General features: G+C 42.2%; 1 protein-coding gene across 1 annotated transcript in view; it reads right to left on the bottom strand.

Moving 5' to 3' along the window:
* The window catches only part of LOC137152805 (uncharacterized), a 110220-nt gene that overhangs the window by 34128 nt on the left and 53926 nt on the right, over positions 1-22166 (bottom strand). Inside the window, exons 40-52 of the mRNA XM_067547772.1 lie at positions 17417-17503; positions 15257-15363; positions 14019-14223; positions 13228-13398; positions 10723-10832; positions 8431-8657; positions 5941-6082; positions 4660-4845; positions 4106-4253; positions 3222-3396; positions 2880-2938; positions 1971-2081; positions 827-1002 (exon numbers count right to left, since the gene is read on the bottom strand). Of these exons, the coding sequence (XP_067403873.1) occupies positions 827-1002; positions 1971-2081; positions 2880-2938; positions 3222-3396; positions 4106-4253; positions 4660-4845; positions 5941-6082; positions 8431-8657; positions 10723-10832; positions 13228-13398; positions 14019-14223; positions 15257-15363; positions 17417-17503 (1904 nt within the window). The remainder of the gene's footprint in view (positions 1-826; positions 1003-1970; positions 2082-2879; positions 2939-3221; positions 3397-4105; positions 4254-4659; positions 4846-5940; positions 6083-8430; positions 8658-10722; positions 10833-13227; positions 13399-14018; positions 14224-15256; positions 15364-17416; positions 17504-22166) is intronic.

Raw genomic sequence — 22166 nt, 5'->3', positions numbered from 1 at the left:
GCGAACCCGAGTCAATTGTCCCAGGCTCTGGAAGTCAGCGGTGCAGGTTTTTCTTTGAAGTGTAGATATACCCCATGTGTCTTTTGGTCCCTGTGAATAGGCCTACATTTAGGAAAAACGTACCCCGGCCTTGCCCTCCCCCTCCCCAAAGGAAACAATGGCATTTTATCCCCATAATAGAAATAAAAGAGAATATTTGAAAGTTCACCCTAATAAATCACTTACATTAGCAGTGGGAAGGGTGTAATATGGTGATTTATACCTTCTCAAAGTTACAGCCTAAGACTTCAGACCCTTTTGGATAAATGTACAAAACCTGGCCACTTACCGTGTGCTGATAGCCATTGGGAGATAGCAGGGCCTAGTTGGTACAGCACTGGACTGGAAGTCAGAATACTAGGGCTCTATTCCCACCACTGCCACACACCTACTATTTAAACAAGTCACTTGACCTCTCTGTGTCCTCTCCCAAATTGTCTCTGTGTTGTCTGTTTAGATTGTAAGCTCTTTGGGACAGGGTCAAGGTTGTCTCTTCCAATGTGTTTACCGAGCACCTAGCATAATGGGTCCCTGATCTCACTTACAGGATCACTTAGAGGTCCTAATGCAAATAAATAATTATTTGCTAGAACAAATGCAATTTGTGTGTACTGACTGATGTGTGAATGCTATTTGTATGCGTAAATGCAGTCATTTGGGCACTTCTGTGACTGCACTTATAAAATCGTGCATACAAAGTTAGAGACCAGGGTGAAAAATTTGGCCCTTTAAATCTAGTAAAAGGCAAGGTTCCTCTCTAGCCATCTTCCATATGAAACACACCTACCTCTCGTTCAACCTCTTTTGGCCGAATACCTTTGATTTTCGCAAAAAACCTTAGATTTTCTTTCACTGTTAAAACTTCAAACTGAATGTTAAATTGTGGACAAACTCCAGTTATCTTCCTAATTTCTTCCAAGTCCTCCATTTCAGACACATTGTATTCATATATAATGGCAGAGCCTTCAAAGTAAACATGAGAAACAGAAAACATAACATGCTGTTAGAATGCGTGGTATGTCAGACATTGATATTGAAATATGAGCAGAACTATCTACTCTTGTAACCTGGATGCAAGAAAACTCTGGGTATTTGCAATGTGTTCCTGTCACAATAGGTGTAACCCACTAGTATTTATCTCACAAAAACATTAGTCAAATATATAACATGAAACTTTCTTATGTGAACTTGTTTAAGAAAATAAATTGATTAAAATGTTACCAGCATGAGACATTATTTGCCAGACGTTTTGTACAGTGTGCCAGATTCACAGACAATGGCAATATTTTGCTTTCTTTTGATAAGATACAGCTGTGCAAAAAAAAAAGAGGAAAAATACACATACACACAAATGCTAAATAAATCTTTTCAAACTTTAGGAAATAGATGCAATTTTGGGAGAAAATTTGGGTCAACTTATTTTATTCTAACCAATTCACCCATCCCCTGCTTCTTCATCTGCTTGAAATAAGGGGAGTCTCTGGGAAAGGAGGAGAGGAAATTGGGTTTAGTACATGGTATAGAAACTTTTGTGTTTGAAGAACACAAAAAGAAGGAGAAGATAGAGGAGAAAAAGTTAGCAGGGTGTGGAAGCCTATCCCACATGCTTCCCTGCTATGAATATGTAGGAGTATATGAATTGTCCTACCAGATTAGGGCAGTGGTCTATCTGCTGTAATGTTCTATCTCTGACAGTAGCTGGTATCAGATGTTTCAGAGGTTCAAGTAGCTCCTTAGTGAAGTGACATTCATTTCCATCTTATTGAGAGCTCATGGGCATTCCCATCTACTTATAATCACACATTACTATTGTGCCTTCCTGCATGTAACCATAAACCGTTCATTCCTTCACAGAGTCCAGAAGGTGCGTGTAGGTGGGGGAAAGCACACATTAGTAACCTTCCCTTCAGTTTATCATTACATAATTTTACCTTCTGAAGGTGGGCAAAGTCCACTAAGGATGTTCAGTAGCGTACTTTTTCCAGCTCCACTGTGACCAAGTAATGCAGTGATCTGGCCTTCATAAACATTAAGCAACAAGCCTAATATATAAAAAAAATGCTATTGGTGATAAGGTAAAGCAAAGGAAGTTTAAACCCGAGAAGGGCTAAGAATTAGGATTAAAAATTCCCCAACCTTCATGGACTACGGGTAACTGGGTAATTGATCTAGTTAGTATTACCACACTAGACGTCGGCAAAGTTGCTCAAGCAGGAGCACATCTAACGTAAATAGGAGTGAGCTGCTCTCCGGGAGTTCTGCATGAGGGGTCTTGATTTGGAAACTTCCCCACCCTGGCATGCCAGAACTGGGACTTGTTAACCTTTTCCATTTTCAGCTTTCTGAGGAGAGTTGGAGGGTTTGTGGTTGTTGATGGGCATCATGGATATTATAATGTGCTTTCAAATTTGTGGGATAAGAGCCCAGAGCATGGAATGGGCTAAATAGTAACCACATCACATGGGCAACAAATTAGGTACCTGGTACAAAACAAGTTCCTTTTTCATGTATAATTATTAATAGCTATCAAAATCCTTGTTGAATCTTTTTTCTATATTTATAAATTGTGTCCCTCCCCTTGGTATTGAGGCCACACAGAGGAACTAAAATACCCATGGACAGGATGGGAACCATGGACTCTTGGGTGGCTTGGTGATTTGATAAAATACCCACAGGCACCTTCACTTTCAGAGTAGGGTGACCACATAGCAAGTGTGAAAAATTGGGAGAGGGGATGGGGAGGTAATAGGCAGCTATATTGAAAAAAGCTCCAAATATCAGGACTGTCCCTATAGAATTGAGGCGTGTGGTCATCCTATTTCAGAGGCTTCCCTTCTTACCTTTTAAAGCATTCACAATCTTGTCCTTCCCTTTATAGGTTTTTTTAATATTGTTGATACTGAAAAAGAAGCAGACAGGTTTGAATGAACGTTGGAATCAAAGGGCGAGGCTGTTCCTAAAATTCTGCTCCTAGGTTGGGCTGAAGGTAGGTAGGTACTGTGGGGGGTTCCTACAGTCATCTTCTACTTCTCAGCTCGGCACAGACCTACTGGAGAATCAGGTCCAGAATACTTTATGGGTAAGATTAAACAGAAATCCAAGTCTTCACATTTCTCCAGTAAGTAGACTCATATAAGCCTTAGCATGATGGAAGCCAAACAAACACGTTCTACTGCACATACCTGATGGCTTCTTTCCCACGAAATTCTGGAGGCATTTGCTCAACATGATCATCAAAAGCCTGGTCACTGTATTCTTCATGTTCTAGTACATCATTGCTGACACGGTTTTTTCTTTCTTTAAACCAATAAGATGGCTTCAGGAAGAACAAACGGGAATGGTGCGTCCCATACTTATCTAATTATTAAACAAAATAAAATGGCACCTTTTATTCAGTGAACTATTGTGATAAAGTTGTTGGGGGATATTTTCTAGGGTAGAAATGCGGCTTCGCACCACTGAAATCCAAATAGAATTAGGCACCCAACTGTCATTTGTGCCATCACAATCACAAATGGAATCAACTCCTGCAGTGTCAACAAACCAGGAGACCAGAGATAGAAATAGAATAGGGAATGAATAATCCTGTTTTTCCTAGAGGTAGCCCCTCTGGAATATTTTCAAAGCACCTTGGTAAGGTAAGGAAGGGAAACACTGCCGTACTGTATTAGTTTTGTGGGAGAGGACTTTGTCCTGAGATCTGTCATTCTCCCGTGCATTAACTGTGCTTAGAAAATAGTCAATAAATCAATCTGGGCCCGAGCAGAATGGGAAAATAATACCTAACTGTTATATAACAGTTTCTATCAATAGATCTCTAAGCAATTTACAATTTACAAAAAGGCAAGTACAATTATCCCCATTTTACAGATGGGAGGCACAGATAGATAAAGTGACTTGCCCAAGGTGGCCAAGCCAGCCAGTGGCTGTGCTGGAAACAGAACCCTGGTCTCCTGATCCCAGTCTAGTAGGGCACAATACAGTCAAACCATGTTATTTACAGAAGATAGCATAAGAGAAGGAGAATTAATTAATTAATTAAAATTGTAATAAGACTTATGCATACCAGGCAAGACTTTATCAAAGTAGATGGCTAGCATCAAATAGAGAAGAGTATCAAAAGCCAACAGGAGAAAAATTGCCAACATTGGGTAGGAATCTTCCAAAAAGTCAGAGAAATCCACCCCTTTCACATTCTCTTCTAAATGGACAATCTGAAATAATGCAGACATTTACAAAGGAAAGAATACAAATGGATGTTAGCCAGCTGCCGTATGTGGAAGTAGCCCATGAGGAAGTACAATAAGGGTTGCTTAATTGTATGACTTGCATGGAATAGAAAGGATAAGGGATGAGAACCAAAGGGTAGGCAGTAACTAAATTATGCAAGGCCATGAAGGCCTGAAGAAGATGTTGAAATTTCATGTGTCAAGTGAATTGAAGCCAATAGGTTTGAGGTTCTATTACTCAAAGCCTTTTGCCAGGAAATGGGTGTTATCATCAACTTTCTTTCACTTACTGAATTTCTGAAGAGTCAAAGAACTAAAAAGTCTTTACAGATAAGTTATCATTCTTTCCGGAATGAATGATGTACTAGGAGGAAATTATTTTGTATCATACCCGCACAAATCCATCCGTGAAGGCAAAAGGACAGAAGAGACCTAAAGCCCATTTCAAAGGTTCAGGAACATGGTTATACAACACAGCAAGGCCCAGACTTCCAAAGGACAAGGTGAAGAAGAACCCAACTATGCCAACGAGCATGGGTTTCTTCAACAAAGAACTTAACAAGAAAGTAAGTGACATCTGAAAGAGACCAAAAGTCGGTTAGCATCAGTTTCTCAGAGAAGCACAGTATAGTCTTACAGCACTACACTTATAACACTGTTGATGTTTCATTACTCCTATAACCCTCATTACAAGGTGCTTAAGAAGGCTGGAGCTGACATAAAAGTTGTTGAAACGAATTATGTTTTCCATCCATCAGAACTTTACTGAACAACTGTAGGAAAACGCTATAATTATGAGGTAACAGCAAGCTCCAGGGGATGTTTTAAAGGCCTTATCTTATGTCAGGGTTGTCCTGCCCCTGAATGCTTCTGAAGTTGGAAGTATCCTGCCCTGTTCATTAATTGGCCAATATTTTTACTTAGTCTGGAGAACCAATGAACTTTTTAAGCTGCAACCAACCAGTGATAGAAATGACCAAACCATCACTTGGTTCCAGGGTGACTGGCAGATTGCCTTCTCTGAAGCAGAGCTTTAATCATCTTGGTCATCATTTGGCCCACATATCCTTCAACGAATTGATAGCTTGAGTCTATTTAACATACAAAGGCCAGATCATGCCTCACAGCTTCCAGACGTTTCAGTTGGATTAGCATCTCTGTATAGGTCTCAACTTGGCTCAAGGGCTTTCAACGCTTTTTATTTAAGTGGACCATAAAAAACCCCCTAAAATCCAAGAGACCAAAGCAAAGAAGCTAATACTACAGTACAGAATTCTCCTTGGCATTAATTAGTTAAGGTAAATGTAGTCTGTTTGAGTGGAGAGATCCCAAACCAGAGTCATTCAATCATTCTCTGGACTGCCAAAGTAAATTCCTGTCTGTTATGGTCTGAGCTAAGCTTGCACAGAATTGTGTGAGGAATGTAACCTGCAACTGAAAATGAACTGAGAAAATGAATTTAGACCAGCAAATTTTGTCCCAGAGGGCAGTATAAATGTGACTCTATTTAGGGTCTGCACTAAGATTGTCTGAACCCTCCAAGCCAATAACACACCCGTCCCCAGCAGCTCAAAAAGTCTGGTTTGTGGCAATACCAAGGACTCTTAAATCCAGAAGTACTATAAGTCTGGAGATGGAAACAGCTATGCTTCTGTAGAAAAATAAAACTTACCAAAGAGATGCCATATAGGTAAAACAGAAAGAACATCACAGAATGGCTGGTCTGGTATATAAATTCATGAGATTTCATGATAAGTGTCAGCAGAATAGTCACAATTAAAATATAGCCTGCATACAGCAAACCCCAGGAGAACCTAAAATCAAAAGACATTGCTTTACTTTTCTGGTTTATGTATGGCTGTGAGGACAAGCAAAAATCTGTTAAAAAAAGGGAGGGAGGAAAAGCCTGTATTTTGACACAATAATTGTTGTGTCTTTGACAAAAGACATCACCAAAATGCCAACTTACCATTTGCTTACAATTTAGGTTTTAATAAAAAGGGGAGTTTCATGCCATGATAGAAATAGAAATATTTTTATGCAATTAAAAATAAATAAGTGAATTATGTTTCCCTTAGCTGTTCCCATGCAGTGTTGGAAAAACAATCACCACACTGAGATAATGCATGAGAATCAGAACATGAAACTGGCAAACACTACTGAAATATACCCATCTCATTTCATTGTGCAAACTGAATGACATGCAAAAAAGACCAAGAAAGAATAGAAAGAAATATTGATTTTTTAAAAATGCTTTCAGTCTGAATGATCTCCCTTGTTATATTAGTAACGTAGCTAAAAGATTTTTTAAAAACAAAATCTGATCTTGGATCATTTTACCGCAATTGGTACTCAAAAATCACATATACACACACAATCACCGGAAAAAGGGGATTTTTAAAATTAAAGCTGTACTGAGGAAAAGAATGAACTACACATGACAAATGTTAATCATATTGCCTTAATACATGACTGGAAGGTGCTCAGATACTATAGAGATGAAAGTGACAAAAGAACCTAAGTAGAAATTGCAACACTGTTGACAGTAATAAATAATAGTAAGTCTTATATAGTACTTTTCATAAGTAGAGCTCAATGCGCTACACAATCTTTAATATATTTGCCCTCAAAATACCTATGTGAGGTAGGGCAGTGCAGTTATCCCCATTTCACAGATGGGGAACTGAGGCTACATAGCTTGAGTAAGGTCATACAGACAGCCTGTGGCAGAGCAGGGAGTTGAACCCAGGTTTCCCAAATCCTAGGCTGTTGGCCTGATCATGTTCCAACCTCAGATGGACAACTCATAAGCACAAAGAGCTGACTTTTAGGTGTGGTGTGGTAGACAGTGTAGACTTCAACCCCCAGGAATATGGGATATATACAATATCTAGTTTGCCCATCAGATGGGGAAAATATAAAATACACATCTTGAACTGAAGTGAATCAGCCTGCATCCATTGGTTTCCATCATCCTCCGTTTACCACCAAGAATAACGATAAGAAGATTTTAAAACAGGGTAGATTATCCTGGGTAAAATGTTTGTTCTGACTGTGTCTATTCTTCCTGAACAAGAGTTTCCATATTTCTCCCAGGACTTCCAGGGTAAAAAACTGACTCCACTGAAGTCAGTGGCTTTTAGGTTTACCCGTATTTATTTTAAAGCTGGATGCTTTCCATAGACAGAGATTTATTTGAGTCAGTAATTTAAGAATTGTTGCATAATGTTTCTGTAATCAAAGAGTATGAAGTTCATTCTCCTATTGGCTACTATTGCATTTCTGGTTTTTGTACAATAAAGATTTACAAAATTGCTCATGTTTTCTAAGCAAACAACTATAAAAATATAACCAGGCACTTGTGGAAGGGCCAGGGACAGAAGGGCAAGAGAGAAAATTTGCTGGCGGCTCAGGCTTGAGCACAAATCACCATCATCATGTTGGGATTTAAGGCTGGGTTTGACATCAACTTGGCAGAAGTCTTTAGCTGCACCTTCTTCCTTGGCTGTTTTTCAAGTAATAAACTGCAAATTACACAACAGGCTATATTAGATATTTCCTCAGAGCTCCCTGTTCTGATCTGGGATCACTTTGTGTACCGGTATTGCTCACTCTCTTATGGGTAAGGCCCTACTTATATCGTGGGATGGTCTTCAAATAATTACAGCTGAGGACAAAGAGTCCATGAATTTTCTTTTTGGACCAGTTCTAATGAAGTTCCTCTGAAAGACAGTTTGGCCCTTGTCTTTATTTTTAAGGCCCAATTCTGCTTTATGATCTGTGGGTGGAGTCCTAGGCCTGCACAGATCACAATGCAAGATCTACACTTTGCATATAAAACTGAGAAAAACAAGCAACCGTTCAACTATGTCATGACAAACAAAAGGTTCTCTGTTTGATGTGGCTGCTTCAATACATTGTGCAACTGACTGGTAATTCTGATGCACTGCCTATGTTTAGCAAACTTCATTTAGCAGCATGAGTTACAAATGGGATTCATTTACACTCTCAGGGTTTGGCAAATTGGGAGGACACATCTTGCTCACCCAGCAGAATTTCCCAGCTTCTTACAGTTTACGTTAAACACATGGCTGCATCGGTGATCTATTCATTCACTAGTCCACTTAGTTGCCATACATAGTTAAGTGAGCATTTCACTCACCAGAACGCTAAATCCTGGAGCCCCATCATCTTCATCAACTCCTTAAACTTCTTCCTTTCTTTTGCCACATTGAGTGACATAAAGTATATAAGTGGAGAGAATGCCATGGCAATGCAAACAACCAAAAAGTCATAGCTAATGTTCCGTATAACACGGATGGGGGGTAACCTCATTTGCACAGCAGTGACTGATCGCAGCTCTTCCATCACTGAGTGGTTTGATGCAATCTAAAATACAAAACAAGTAACCATTTGACAAGACCACAGATCTTTATGGATATTTTGTCAGTTATTCTTGGGTGTGAGAGCTGGACTTTAGCATTGTCACAACATGCACTATTCACAGGAAACTTCTCAGTTGGAATTAAAGAAAAATGAGTAAAGGGCAACATAATTCATTCTCTACACAAACACTCACTGATACCTGGGCTAACACCTGACCTCCAGCCCCTGAAACCACAGCTGTAAGTGAGGATTACAGGAGCTGAGTGGAAAAAATTCCAAATCACCAGCAAAAAAAATCATGTTTCTTGCTGTTTTCCAAAGCAGCAAACATTTTCACTCTAGCCTTATGGCTCAGCGGGTGTGCGTGTGTGTGGGCGCGCATGTGCACATGCAAATGGAAAGCATTTTTTGCGAGTGTTAAACTCTGATTGTGACACGAGAGGAACATTATTTTGTCACGGGATCATCGATGGTGGCATCGGGATGTTTTTCTTGGAAGGGCTGCGTTCAAGCTGTTAGTTCCAACAGTGAGTTGCTTTACTGTGGAGACAGGGTGGCATAGTGGACCCACAGAACGTGAGACTGGGACTCAGCCGGCTTGGTGAACCTGGGGAAGTCACTGCATCCCTCAGTTTCCCCATCTGTAAAATGGGGTTAGTGACAGAGACCTCCTCTGTAAAACGCTTTAAGATCTACTGATGAATAAGGCCACGTAAGAGCGAGGTATTATTATGAACAGGGTGTCACACCCAAAGATAGTCCAGTTATGCCTTCCTCAGTGCAGTTACACTAGATTTGGAGAAGCTGCCATGGCTTGCTCTGTCTAGTGCCTTTGTGGGGCTGAGGTAAATCAATGGCCTCACGCGCTGCATACTGTCAAAGGAGTGCAGGGCCGGGAGTAGGGGACACCTTTTGAACAGGTAGAGTAAGAGTCAATGTTGACGGGGCTCCGCTGGAGACATGACGACATCTACCGTGCTATTGTAACTGCTGAAAGGCAGAGGGGTCTGGAGGAATGTGCTCAGATTTGGGAATCAGGCAGTCATGAATTTTAACACCAGCTATCCCAGCCAATCCCTGTCTCCCTCAACTGTAAGGGGTTAACTATCCTGATGGGGGTGTCATAAGAATGAATTCATGTCTGCACACTGGTTTTAAAATGTAAAGTGCTAGATAAATACCATGGCTATTTAACTACTGCAGCTGGGGTGCAAATGCATTCACTTCCCACCAGCGCATCATAGTGCTCTAAGACAATCTATTTATGTTAAGTGCTTATAGGGCTCCAATCACAGTAGTATCTGAGCACCGCAGGGTCTTTTGATGCATTTATTCCGAGAGGAAGGGACATGCTATTACCTCCATTTTACAGTACTTCACTATCCTTATAGTTAGAAACTTTTTCCTATTATCTGAGTTAAATCTCGCTTGCTGCAGTTTTTCAACCAGTGATGCACACATCTTATAGTAATTTTATCTAGACCATATTTCCCTAATTTTCTTAGGCGAATGCCATGTGAGCCATGTCAAAAGCCTTGCTAAAATTCAAGATATATCACATCTACTGCTCCCCCCCCACCCACTAAGCCTGTAATGCTGTCAAAGAAGGAAAAGAGGTTGGTTTGGCATGATTTATTCTTGACAAATCCATGTTGGCTATTACTTATCACCCTATGAGCTTCTAGGTGCTTACAAACTAATTGGTTAGTAATTTATTTCAGGATCTTGCCAGGTATCAAAATGAGGCTGACTGGTCTAAAATTCCCTGGATCCTCTTTGTTCTCCTTTTTAAAGATAGGTACTATGTTTGCCCTTCTCCAGTCTTCTGGACCCTCATCTGCCCTCCACAAGTTCTCGAAGATAATCGCTAGTGGTTCCGAGACTGCTTCAGCTAGTTCCTTAAGAATCCTAGAGTGAATTTCATCAAGCCCCGCTGATGTGAATACATCTAATTTCTCTAAAAGTTCCATCTACATGTCAAATATTTGGTCACTGATTTTCTTTGGTTAGGTTTACACTAATAATCTGGCTGAAATGAACTGATTTTCAAAGTCCCGACTCGACTTACTTGAATGATAGCCGCGTCAATGTTTGCTTGCAGGGGAACAAATCCTAAAGTCCACCGTTCCGTAACAGCACAAGTGACGTGGTCAGATAATACGGAGTCAAAGCAGCTGTCTTTAGGAAAGATTTTAAAAAAATAAAATAGTATTTTGTGTGGGGACTACCTGACACAGGTTTAGCAATGAAAAGCAGAGACTTTCACCTGTAGGGCCCCAATGAGCCTGTGCTGTGTGGCTGAAATCCTGACCCAGGTGAAGTTAATGGCAAACACTCCTATCGACTTCAGAGGGGCCAGGATTTCACACGTCAATACGTCTAAGAGTCATTCCCATCTCATGGGTTTTCAGTAGCCATTATGTAATGACTCGGGAGAATCTTAGTACAATGGCTAATACGTACACACTACCAAAGCAGCCTTGCAATGGGCAGAAAAAACACAAACAACTTGAAAATACATGGTGAAGTCAGGGAGGCAAAGCTACACATTCGAATATGACCAGTGAAAGTTAACACTGTACTCTTCCAATACCCAGGACAGGCAGGCCCCAGGCCACATCTACACTACGGGCACCAGAGCTTGTGAAAAATCCACACTCCTGAGCACTATAGTTATGCCAACCTAACCCTTGGTATAGACGCAGCTAGGCCAACGGAAGAATGCTTCTGTCAACCTACCTACCATTAATTGGGGCAATAGAATATGTACAGAGACTGAAAACACCCTTCCCTTGCTGTAGGCTGCTTCTGCAATACAGGGTTACAGTGGCATAAGCTAAGGCGCCATAGCTATGCTGGTGTAGTGCCCATAGCATAGCCAGGGCCTTAGTTTTTGTGCATTTTCTGGGGATGGTTATGTGTTTTGGAGATGGCTGCTTTGGAGATGGGCATAAGAAATTAACAAGATGTGTCTCTTTTCTCGAAGACATCTGTGGGTCTCTACAGATCATATTTAGTGGCTTGAAAGGGAGAGGCAGGAAGCCATATTATATCTTTAGGGTGGGGACGAACAGGACAGAAAGAAGTCGAATAATACTCCAATCTAAGTGGGTAAAGAGAAAAAAAAAACCCTTAAGGTAGAAGGTCAGGAGTTGTCATGACGGGAGAATTGGAAGGTCTTTAACTGATGCAGTTCACTGATCCTTCCCACAGAGCTGATTACACTACAAGCTAGGCCGCTTGAGCTGATAAGAAAAACAAGGCTCACAAAAGCAAGGCCTATCCCTTGGAATAGACTCCCCCTGTTTGCCCCGTACACCCTACCTGTTTCCACAAAGCTAGAGGACTATGAAAACGCCTGCCCCCAGGAACGAGGCTATGGTTGGTCACAAAGTCTGAGGCCACATTTTCGGAAGAGCCCAGCACGCAGCAGTCACCCCTGAAAACAACGGCGCGCGCTGAACATTCTGGGCACTGGGGTCCACAGGCTCGCGAAGCGTCGGGTGCTAGCTCATCAAGGGGGTTAGTAACGACCACAGCGTTCAAGGATATGCTGAGTTCCAGAATGGCAGGGTTGGGGGATCCCTCCCGGCCTGAGGAAGAGAGGCACTAGATGCTAGTGGATAAGGCTCAGGTGCACCTGCCTTCTCTGCACAATGCCTCATCGCTGAGGTCCATTGGAGTGCAGCCTGCCAGGACTGAAAGAAGGGTATGGGGGAAGGAAAGGAGGAGAGATGGGAGAGAGGAAAAGTTAGCTGCCTGCCAGATCCAAGTCCAAGGCTTTCCCACGAGTAAAACGGGCAGAGAGAGTGTAACTAGCTGCTCCTGCCACGGGGCTTGCAGAACACTGGGCTTGTGAGGCAGTTCCTAGGTAGAGCAGGTCGAAAACCTCCCAAGTGAACGTTTTTCAGTCAGAAAACGGCAATTTGTCAAAATTAAAACGTTGTGTGGGAAATGCGTCGTTCTGGACAAAATTTCATTCAGGAAAAAAATAAGGTCCGTATTGGAACAGAACATTTTGATGTTTCATTTTGAAATGACTTTTTTTTTCTAAATATGCTTTATTTTATATGATTTTATTTCTATATGTTTTATATTATATTAATTATGATACCAATTACCAAACCCAGAACCAAACCAGTTACTAGATAAAACATGAACAAAAGGAGCAAACCGATTACCAGTTTCAATTACAACACCAATTATTTTCTTTTCTGTTATAAATTAAAAATAACTAAACTCTAATTCTGAAATAAAATTAAAAAATAAAATATTAAAAAAATGAATACAAAAGTAAAATATTTTAAAAAGTTTAAATAGAAACAAAATATTTCAAATGAGACAAAACTATTCCCCCCCCCCACAAATCCTGTTTTGTGGGAAATTTTGAAATTTCAGCTTTTCATTCTCATTCAGAACATTTTCTGAACCATCAGAAAATGGCTGATTGATTTAACACTAATTTTATACTTACATACATTTTAATCTCACTTAGACCTTTATAATCTGTGATTAAACTGAAAGATTAAAAATATTAAAAATAACAATTATTTTTTTAAACTGGAAAAATCACCTGAATTATGATCCAAATTGTCCTTTTGCAAATTAAATTCAGAAGAAGTCAGGGAAGTTAACTCATAAGAGAAAGCATCACTAAAGTTAACTTCTATAATTTCAAAGAATGTCATATTAGTGCTTTCCAGCTCTGGTTCCTCTCCATTGTTCTTTTCAACAATATGTACATCTGTGATTTATAAAAAGAAATAAATGTGCATGTTTACAGCTATTGCCTAACAAAACATCAGATGACTTAGTCACTTTTTGGACAAGCAAATTCACCATTAAAACTAGGGAAAGATGGATTCACTTTGCCTAATTTAAAGTGCACTAAAAATTGTGGGGTTGGAACTTTGACTCAAATGTTAAGAGAGCATTTCATTCAAGAGAGGAGTGAAAAACAATTATAGAGCAACTGCTAAGAACAGGAGCAGAGGGAATCAGAGAAAAAATGATAATGAAAAATAAATACAGAGATCCCTAGGCCAGAGGAGTAAGTAAAACCAGCCCTTAGGCTACTCTAAAAAACAAAGGCCAATGGCAGTGCAGGCTGGCCATCAGAATTGGAGAGCTATAACTGGCACCATGGTGCCCCTCACATACTATCTTCTGCACTGAATGGCACATGGCCACAAGAGAGAATCTACCCCATAACATTCATTAGCATCACACAGGCATTGGCATCCTCTGGCATTCTCAGAGATTAATATCTAACAAAGCAAGCAAAACACACCTTTTAAAAAAGTCTCATGAAACAGAGAAAATGTAAAAAACACAACAGTGTAATAAAGTTAGGAGAAAACGCACCCTTCATAAAAGAATCAGTAGTCACATGCTGCATTATTTGTCTGGTAGTATGCGTTATTGGTGTATACTGAACTGCGTATCCAGTAGCATTAAACTCATCTAGACGCCCCAACTCAGTTGATGGTGTTGCAGGGTATTGCCTGTACCAACCAATACTTATATGGAAATACAACAGGAGAGGAATCGTTAGGGAAAGGAGTAGTTCCTAAGGAGCAAAACAAATAGTTGAAGCAAATTAGAAGATGGTAGGGACATATGCAAATCACCTGCCCAGCAACCATATTGCCCTGTAGAAGGATCTTATTCCATTGCAGGGTTTTGGCATACGCTTTGGAAGAGCAGCTCCTGATGCCATGTCCTTACACACTTGCATATTTGTTATGCAAACTCCACGCCTTGGCTGTGCTATGAAGCATACAGTTAAAGCTCAAGTGCCTCCATCCTGACAAGAAGTGGGAGCATTTAAAATGGCAATTTCTGACTTTTCTCAAGTACTTTTGGAATAATTGACGTGTGAGCACTGACCCATGCGGTTATACCTGATACCATCACAGTCACAACCCCCATTAGCCAGTCAGATTCCTTTCCACGTTGCCAAGGATATAACTTTTTATAATACCATGATGTTTTTTTCCGTTCAGCTTCCTAAGAGGAAAAATGACATACAAAGCCAATCCTACAGAGGGTGATGGGAGGTCGAATGGTTTGGGCCCCATCTCTGCTACAGACTGCCTTTCAGGTTCTTTCAGCTCTGCACGCTTTCTTGAGTATTAAATTCACAGACTTTTTTTTTGGTCATGAAACAAGCAAACCGTCAATTAAAATAGAAAGAGAGCGCTGAGAGTTGTCAATAGCAACTGCCTTTGCCTTTATGGCACTGGACCACCTTGCAGGTCTTGCAGAGCCTCAGGCCCAGATTGTCAAAGGTATTTAGGCACCTGATACCCACTGAAATCAATGGGAGCCAGCTACCTCAATACCTTTGGGAACTGGGCCTCAGTGTTTGCAAGGGAGCACAATGCTGCCTAGAAGTTCCCAGTGTGCAGCTGTAGTTGAGCCATTGCCCCACACACAAGGGGGCTCTCCCCTCATTGCTTGCTTCAGATGGGGCCTTAGTTCTGCCTCCAAACTGCCCCCTATGGGAGGTGCAGTCCGGCTCCAGGACTGTTGCCTGCTGTACAAATTGTCTGGTAGACCCCAGCCCCGCTTCAGAACAAACCCCAACTCTTCTGACTTGCCTGCAAACTCTGCTTTTTCGTCCTCCATTTCACTAGGATATTCTTTAATAGCAGGGCCCCAGTTTGTTGACACACACTGATCTCTCGCTGATGTCCGGGAAGCATTCCTGGAGTGGGGAGGGACAGAGAGAGAGAGAGAGAGAGTTTTTTCCCCCCTCTTGATACAACTGAATGGAGAGAGCGCTTTGTGTGGTAAGTGGGAGAGGACAGTTCCTCTGTGATGGGTCTCTTGGAGCATATTGGTTTCATTTCATGGGTCTGTCATCCATATGCCTCATAAAGGGAAACTCATATCACCTTTCTCCTGGTGGCATGCATTAGCTCATCTTATTTTCACCTGTAATGCCAAATGCTTACATGGAACAAGGCTATTTAGTGGATTGCCTTTTCTTTTATGTATTTATGGGAGAGTCAGTACATTGGTCTGCTATGCGCTGTTAAGGGCTTGTGAGAGATTATTGGGAATATGCCCGTCATTTTTATTTAATATGGAGTAAAATTCATGATAAGAAGGTCATGGGAAAACACGTGTCTTAAATGCTTTAAAATTACCACTACCTTTCTTTAAGACAAATGCCCAGAGCAGATAGAAGATGCACACGTTGGGCTGAAAGTCTACAACAGTGTGGCTGTATGTTCCAATAAATGTTTGAATAATATAAATGACTGGGATCCAGATCCTCAAAGGGATTTAAATACCTGTACAGGGGGTATGGCTGACAAGGATGCTTGTCTCCGTTTATTAGGACCAGACCATGAGTGGTACACCAAGCACCTTTCACTTTCATTGAATTCAGCATACATCAGGAAGTTCTCGGGACAAGAGCTGGTTGGAAATTTTCACCATCCCTTCCCCTCCCACCTCAAAAATTTCAAGTCTGCAGTGAAAATTCAAAATCAGCAATGCTTCAGCTGAAAACCAAAAATTTCAATTTGGAAACGCTACTGCAGTGTCTCCTGGGAGTTGTTGTTTAAATGCCTGATGCCCGCATTCTCCTCTACCGGCCAGGCTCCATCGTCATGAGACACCATGGGTTCCCCTTGTGGTGAGCTACCATGGGGCTTTGTGGGCGTTCCTGGCCCTGGTGCATCATGGGAAATGTTCATCCAGCTGGGGAACCCACTCCATAGAGGAAAATGGGGACGTGAGGCATCCATATGTCAACTATCAGAAGGCACCGCAGTGGCATATCCTAGTTGAAAACTTTGGGTGTTTGAGTGTCTGGTTTTTTAACAACAAAGCTGACATTTTCCACAGACAGCAGGTTTGTGAAGTTTTTTTGGTTAAAAAATGTTTAGCTGAAAGTCTAATTTTCTATCAAATAATAGTTTTGTTCAGCCTCACTCAGCAGTTGGCCAAATATACAGCTGATCAGGGAAGCCCATCTTCAAGAATTAGAACTTACTCCTGAGAGTAGCAGAACCTGCTAAGATCCGGCTACAAACAACTTCAGACTAGACTTGGTCGGGAAACAATTGTCTTGTCTCACAAAACTATTCAGGATTTTGAATTCCCCCTCCCCCGTTTTGCCTCAGGAAGAAACCTAGACCTTTCAAAGATTTTCATGAGAAAAGAGAGACTACCTACTCCAAAATAGCCAATCAATTGGTGGTTAGGGCAGTCACCAGGGAAGTGGGAGATCCAGGTTCTAGTATCTACTTTGCTATTCTCCCACATCCCAGGTGACTGTTCTGACCACCAGAACAGTGACTTTCCTGCTGAGTTGTGGCCCAAGTTGGTCCCTAACAAGTAGTCTAGTGGCTAGTCCAGTGTGCAATGCTCTCTGGTTTTGACCAGGAATTCCATCCTGGACCTGAGGAACCTTTTCCAACAAAAGTTTTAATCAAAACTGGGACATTCCCATGAAAAGTTCCAATTTTGACAAATTGGCATTTTCAGACAAAAAACCATTTGGTCGAAGATTTCCCAATCCAAAATTTCCCAGCTGCCTATCAAGCAAGACACATCATTTGCAACAACAACAAAAAAACCCATAACACAACAAAATCATTTGCATCATCAGTAAACACTAAAGACGGTTGCTGTACTATATAGAGGGAAGAGCACTAGTAGAGTGACAGGGGCTCAGACAGTCCAGAAACAGAGAGAAATAAACTTACCTTCTCAAAAGCCTGCGCTGAGGAAGGAACCTGATGTACTTGGTAAAGTCTGTGAAAACACTCTCCTTGTTTCTCTGCAGGATGGTTTTGATGCCAACTGGATGAGCGAGTTATTCAGAATAGTCACTGAAAGGAAACAACTTTTTAACGGTCATGCTGCCAAAATGCTCTGTTCATGTGACCGTTTCTCTGTATTTCCCAATTGTGTTCTCCCTCCCCTTCCTCTTACTACCAGTTCTCCGAGTGAGCAGTGCTGCAGGGAGATAGCAGCTATAGACACTCGGCTGGGCTCGAAATACTGTAAACAAGCTTAGCGAGGGAGATCACTGCCAAGGAGTGTTATAGTCATCGAAACTGAAAGATGGGCAAAGATCAAAGCCCAAAAATCTGGCCTGAGAAAGCAGCTAGTAAATATGAACTTGATCCTGTGAGCTGTGGAGCAGTTGCTTGGGGATGCTAAGTGACCTCAGCTCCCGCTGAATTCAATGGGGCTTGATGGAACTCGGGAGCTTTCAGGATCGGGCCCTATGCAAATAGAAAACCTTGTTTGGGGAGGAGGGGGAAATATTGAGGGTTGAATTCATCCCTAGGCCAGAGCTCAGTTCAAGAAAGCAACTGAGGGGGTGAGTGTGAAGAGGTGCCTTTATGCAATACCACCTTTGCTCCTGCTCCAAATGGAGGGCTTCTGGGAGCTGTACCTGTCCCGGGCATAGGGTAGAGCTGCCTAGAAAACTGCCTCAGCTTGCGCTTAGCTGGGAATATCCTGGAATACCTTGGGTCACAGGAATGCCCCAGCAATGCCCCATCCTTCCTCCCATGTTCCCCCGCCAGAGATGTCCCCCTTTTTCACAGGATATCTCTGTCCAAACTGAGCCTTATTATACCTTCTGTGGTACTGTTTGTGGAGAGAGAGCACAGTTTCTGTGGCACTCAAGAGAGCTGTACTAAACCAATTACCTATGGCCGTCCCCGTCTCTCCTGAGGTCAGTCAGTCTCCGAGGTGCCCACCAGTGACTGGACCAGCTAACTGTATCTGTGACTCAAGTCAGGTTGTGCTAATGTGCACTTCTACTCAGAAAACTAACTCAACAGTTTCACCCCGTGTCTAGTCAGAGTCACAGTTGTTCCCATTAAGGACAAGCGGAACTGGCTCGACAGGATTTTTTTGCAGCTTTTATTCCATAAATATAGCAATTTTTCATCGTTTCTTCAAGTTATTCAATTTTCTGCTGCTCAAGCCGCCACAGTGACAAAAATCCATTGAAACGCTTTTTTAAAATCCCTGTTATCATGGCAGAGCCAGCACCGCGAGGTGAGAGTGAGATGGGCTCTATTCTTCCTCATACATCACCAGCAGGTTACATCACCTAAGACACCATCCTACAACACAATCTCCACTTCATTCCTGTCAGAGGAACCCCCTGAAATAAATGAGGGTGTGGCTGGGCTAACTGACCAATGGTGGTGCCCCAAGTGTACCCCAGGGCAAAATAAGACGACAGCGGGGTTTTCACTGGTGTCATTGATGACAGAACTTGGCTTTTGAAATCTTTTTCATGGTGACAAGGCTTCAGCCAGAAAGAGCACAGCTTAACTTTCACAGCACAGGTGGTTGAGTCTGGAAGCCTGGCAACTAGGGGTGAGTACCCCCACCCCGACCTTGAAGGGGTTAATGTGGGCCTGAGTATTATTCAGGGTTCCTCAAACCCATAACTTTGCTCTCTGTGAATCAGTATTGGAACATAAACCAAGGGAGACGCAGCACCTTCTGTCTGCTATAGGGCTGGCACAAACCAGTCAAAACCAAGTACTTTGGAGCTGTTCCTTAATTAATCTCCAGCACTCCCAGCAGATTGCCTTTACATAAAAGTCACTACAATATTAGTCTCAAGCGCATACAACCACAATAGGTTATAGAGCATCCCCCAACAATAGTTACCCATGGTCTGGAGGGGGTCTTGACTGGTCAAACGACAAGATTCAAGTGGCCAGCCATTCGCCTATCACTGGGGATTCCAAGACATATCCCGTAGGTCAAATCCAAATTCATCAGACCTGTCTACCTCTTTTATCTTAGTAACTGCTACAATTACATCAACAACATGTCAAGCAAAGAAAAACCATTAAGCAAGCACTTTTAAGCTGTTAGTTATACAGATGTGTTTTGCAGAGTTTGCAGTCTCATGGGCCCTGGACACCCCACCCCCAGAAGTCAAATATAAACAGACATCCTGTTTTTCACCGACGTTACTCTAGCAGTTCGAAAGAAGCAGGCCAGGATGGTGCAGGATCATGCTCAATTCTCATCGTCATCCTCACAACCCCCTCTCCCTCCCCGTCTCTCCTGGCCTGCATAATTAAACTAAGGCTACAGAGGCCTATTAAATGCAATAAGCAAAATAATTGATCGTTCATCCCAATAATTTGTCAGTGGCGTGGACACCCGGCTGGTGGCTAAAATGCCCCTCTACATGAGAAGCCAATTAGAATACTCGGCAACATGTGAGAGAGAGAAAGAGAAAGCCAGGTTTAACTGAATGAATCCCAGCTATGGACAGGCTGGATTATCAAGCCAGGAAGTTTGGTAGCAAAGATGCTGCAGTCACTCTCTGGGGGATAGAAGAGGTTGGAAGCAGTCCAGGGAGGCCGCAAAGAGTCAGAGAGGAGACCTTGGCTGCCAGCTACAGGTCCCTGGGCTGGAACTCAGCATAGAGGCCAGGCTTGGGTTCCCCTACCAGATTCTGAGGAAGGTGGGATAAAACCTCCTGAGGTAAGAGATGTAAGGACCATGGAGCCCAGCGATAGAGGAAAGACCTGCTGTAAGTTCATTGGACTATAGCTTGTTTGGACTCTGTTACCCTAGAAGGAGTGGACTAAAATGTGACCTGCACAGAGGGCCAAATTGCAAGGAAAGGAACCATTGGAGTGACCGTCGGCAGGGGCACCCTATGGGGAGACAGCAGCTACACCACATCTGACCACGAGGAGGCACTCACTGCACGGAGTGAACCCCTTTACGCGGGAGGGGAGAAATACCTCTCTTTACCTTGAAACTGAGAAGTGTGTTTTTGGAAAGCATCGAGACACGATACATTTGGAAACCTACAATGTAATCCTGGTTGCAACACAAATCAGACTTTTATTGGCAGAGTAACAGAAATAGAATGAAAGCCATAAGAGAAAATGCAGCTAAACATAAATATGTCTTGGGTAAACATGTCTACACGTATTGCTTGGTGGGCAGGGAGCACAGAATGATAAAATATTGGGGACAGGTTCCCCACGTGCTAGTTTCCACTGAGCAGAGTAAAATGTGCATGTTGGGGGTGCCATCAGGCAGCAGGGTGTGGTTCCCCAATTCTCTTCCCCCTGCTTTGGCCTGGGTGCATGTTAGAGCAGCCCAGGGGCTATTCAAACTCTCACCTCCTGGCAGTGGTTCCCAAGAGGCATTACTTAGTCAAGCATAGCTGAAGTGCATTGAGCTCTTGGCCTCTCCTCCTCCCCAGAGCCACCTATGCCCACATCACACCTATTAGCAGAAACATTGGGGCCAAATTGCAATCCTTTTGCACCATAAGGTTGGTACAAAGGGGATGAAATCGGCCAGAGAATCAGGCCCGTTGCCTTTAATATGGCAGAATAAAAATCTTTCGTCTGACCCTAACAAAGCTGTAAGTTCAGTCCAATCAGTCGAGTAGAAGTTGAATGCACTAAGCAACGCTCAGGATTCATTCAGAACCAGGCAGGATTGGGGCCCTGGAGCCCACTACTAGAATATAACCATCTTCACGACACAGTCTGTGGCTCCAGAACTGCTGACCTGAATGGCTCCCACCATCTGGAAATGACGTTCTCTTAAATTCAGATATATGAAAGGTACATAATTATATCTTTTCCTTTTTCTGAATGGAGCAGTGCCCCAACTGTCTCAGTTGTACAGCTTCTCCGAGGTAGAAGTTATGGCCCAGATTTTTAAAGGCATTTAGGTGTTGTGGTGCTCAGCATTGCAACACCTAACTAATTTAGGAGCCTAAATCTCATTTTCAGAAGGGACTAAGGCACAGAGGAACCTAAAGCCCATTGATGGGCTCCTAAATTAAGTACGCATTGCAGTGCTGAGTGTCAAAACGCCTAAATGTCTTCCTACATTTAAAGAGAATGAAGTATTGAATACCAATGTAGTATTCTCACTGAGCTGTAAAGGTATGCAGGGCTGTACATTTGTAAATGCACCGAAAAGTGAAGCTTCACCACACCATGGAGCTTCCCGTCTAAAGGCACATGCTGATAAAATACTTGCTTATATAACAAAGCAAACACAATAGTACACAAAGAGTCAACACAAGCAGGGGGGATGGGCCTGGACTAATTTATGCATCAAATCATCTTAACCACTTAGGGAAAAGGATGAGTGGTATAAGCTGTTTCTGCATCTTTTCTTTGTGTTTCAGTACATAGCAGAGTGACAAAAAGAAGCCATTTAAATCTCCAGGCTGTTACATACCTGCAACTGTTGCAAATGAACAAGTGGGCACTAATAAATGATTCCCATGAAATGAACACACTGAAGACATTTTCTACGCATATGATGCTAGTTCAGACTGCATTAAGCAGCAAGTTTGACTTGCGATAGTGATATTGAAAGCAAATAACAGGCTGCGAGTGTCTTCTTGTGATTGCTAAATCCTTTCTAGTTACTCCATTGACTAAATTACCATGTGTTTGAAGTCATCCAACTAGTACCGAAGGCGCCGCTTCATACAGACTACTCCTTTAATGCGATAAACAT

Source organism: Emydura macquarii, unplaced genomic scaffold (assembly GCF_026122565.2).
Source record: "Emydura macquarii macquarii isolate MOO-44397 ecotype Brisbane River unplaced genomic scaffold, CSIRO-AGI_Emac_v2 contig_1230, whole genome shotgun sequence".
NCBI classification, from domain to species: domain Eukaryota; kingdom Metazoa; phylum Chordata; order Testudines; family Chelidae; genus Emydura; species Emydura macquarii.
Note: the sequence above shows the minus strand (reverse complement) of the source record. Positions and strands in the feature narration are given on the sequence as shown.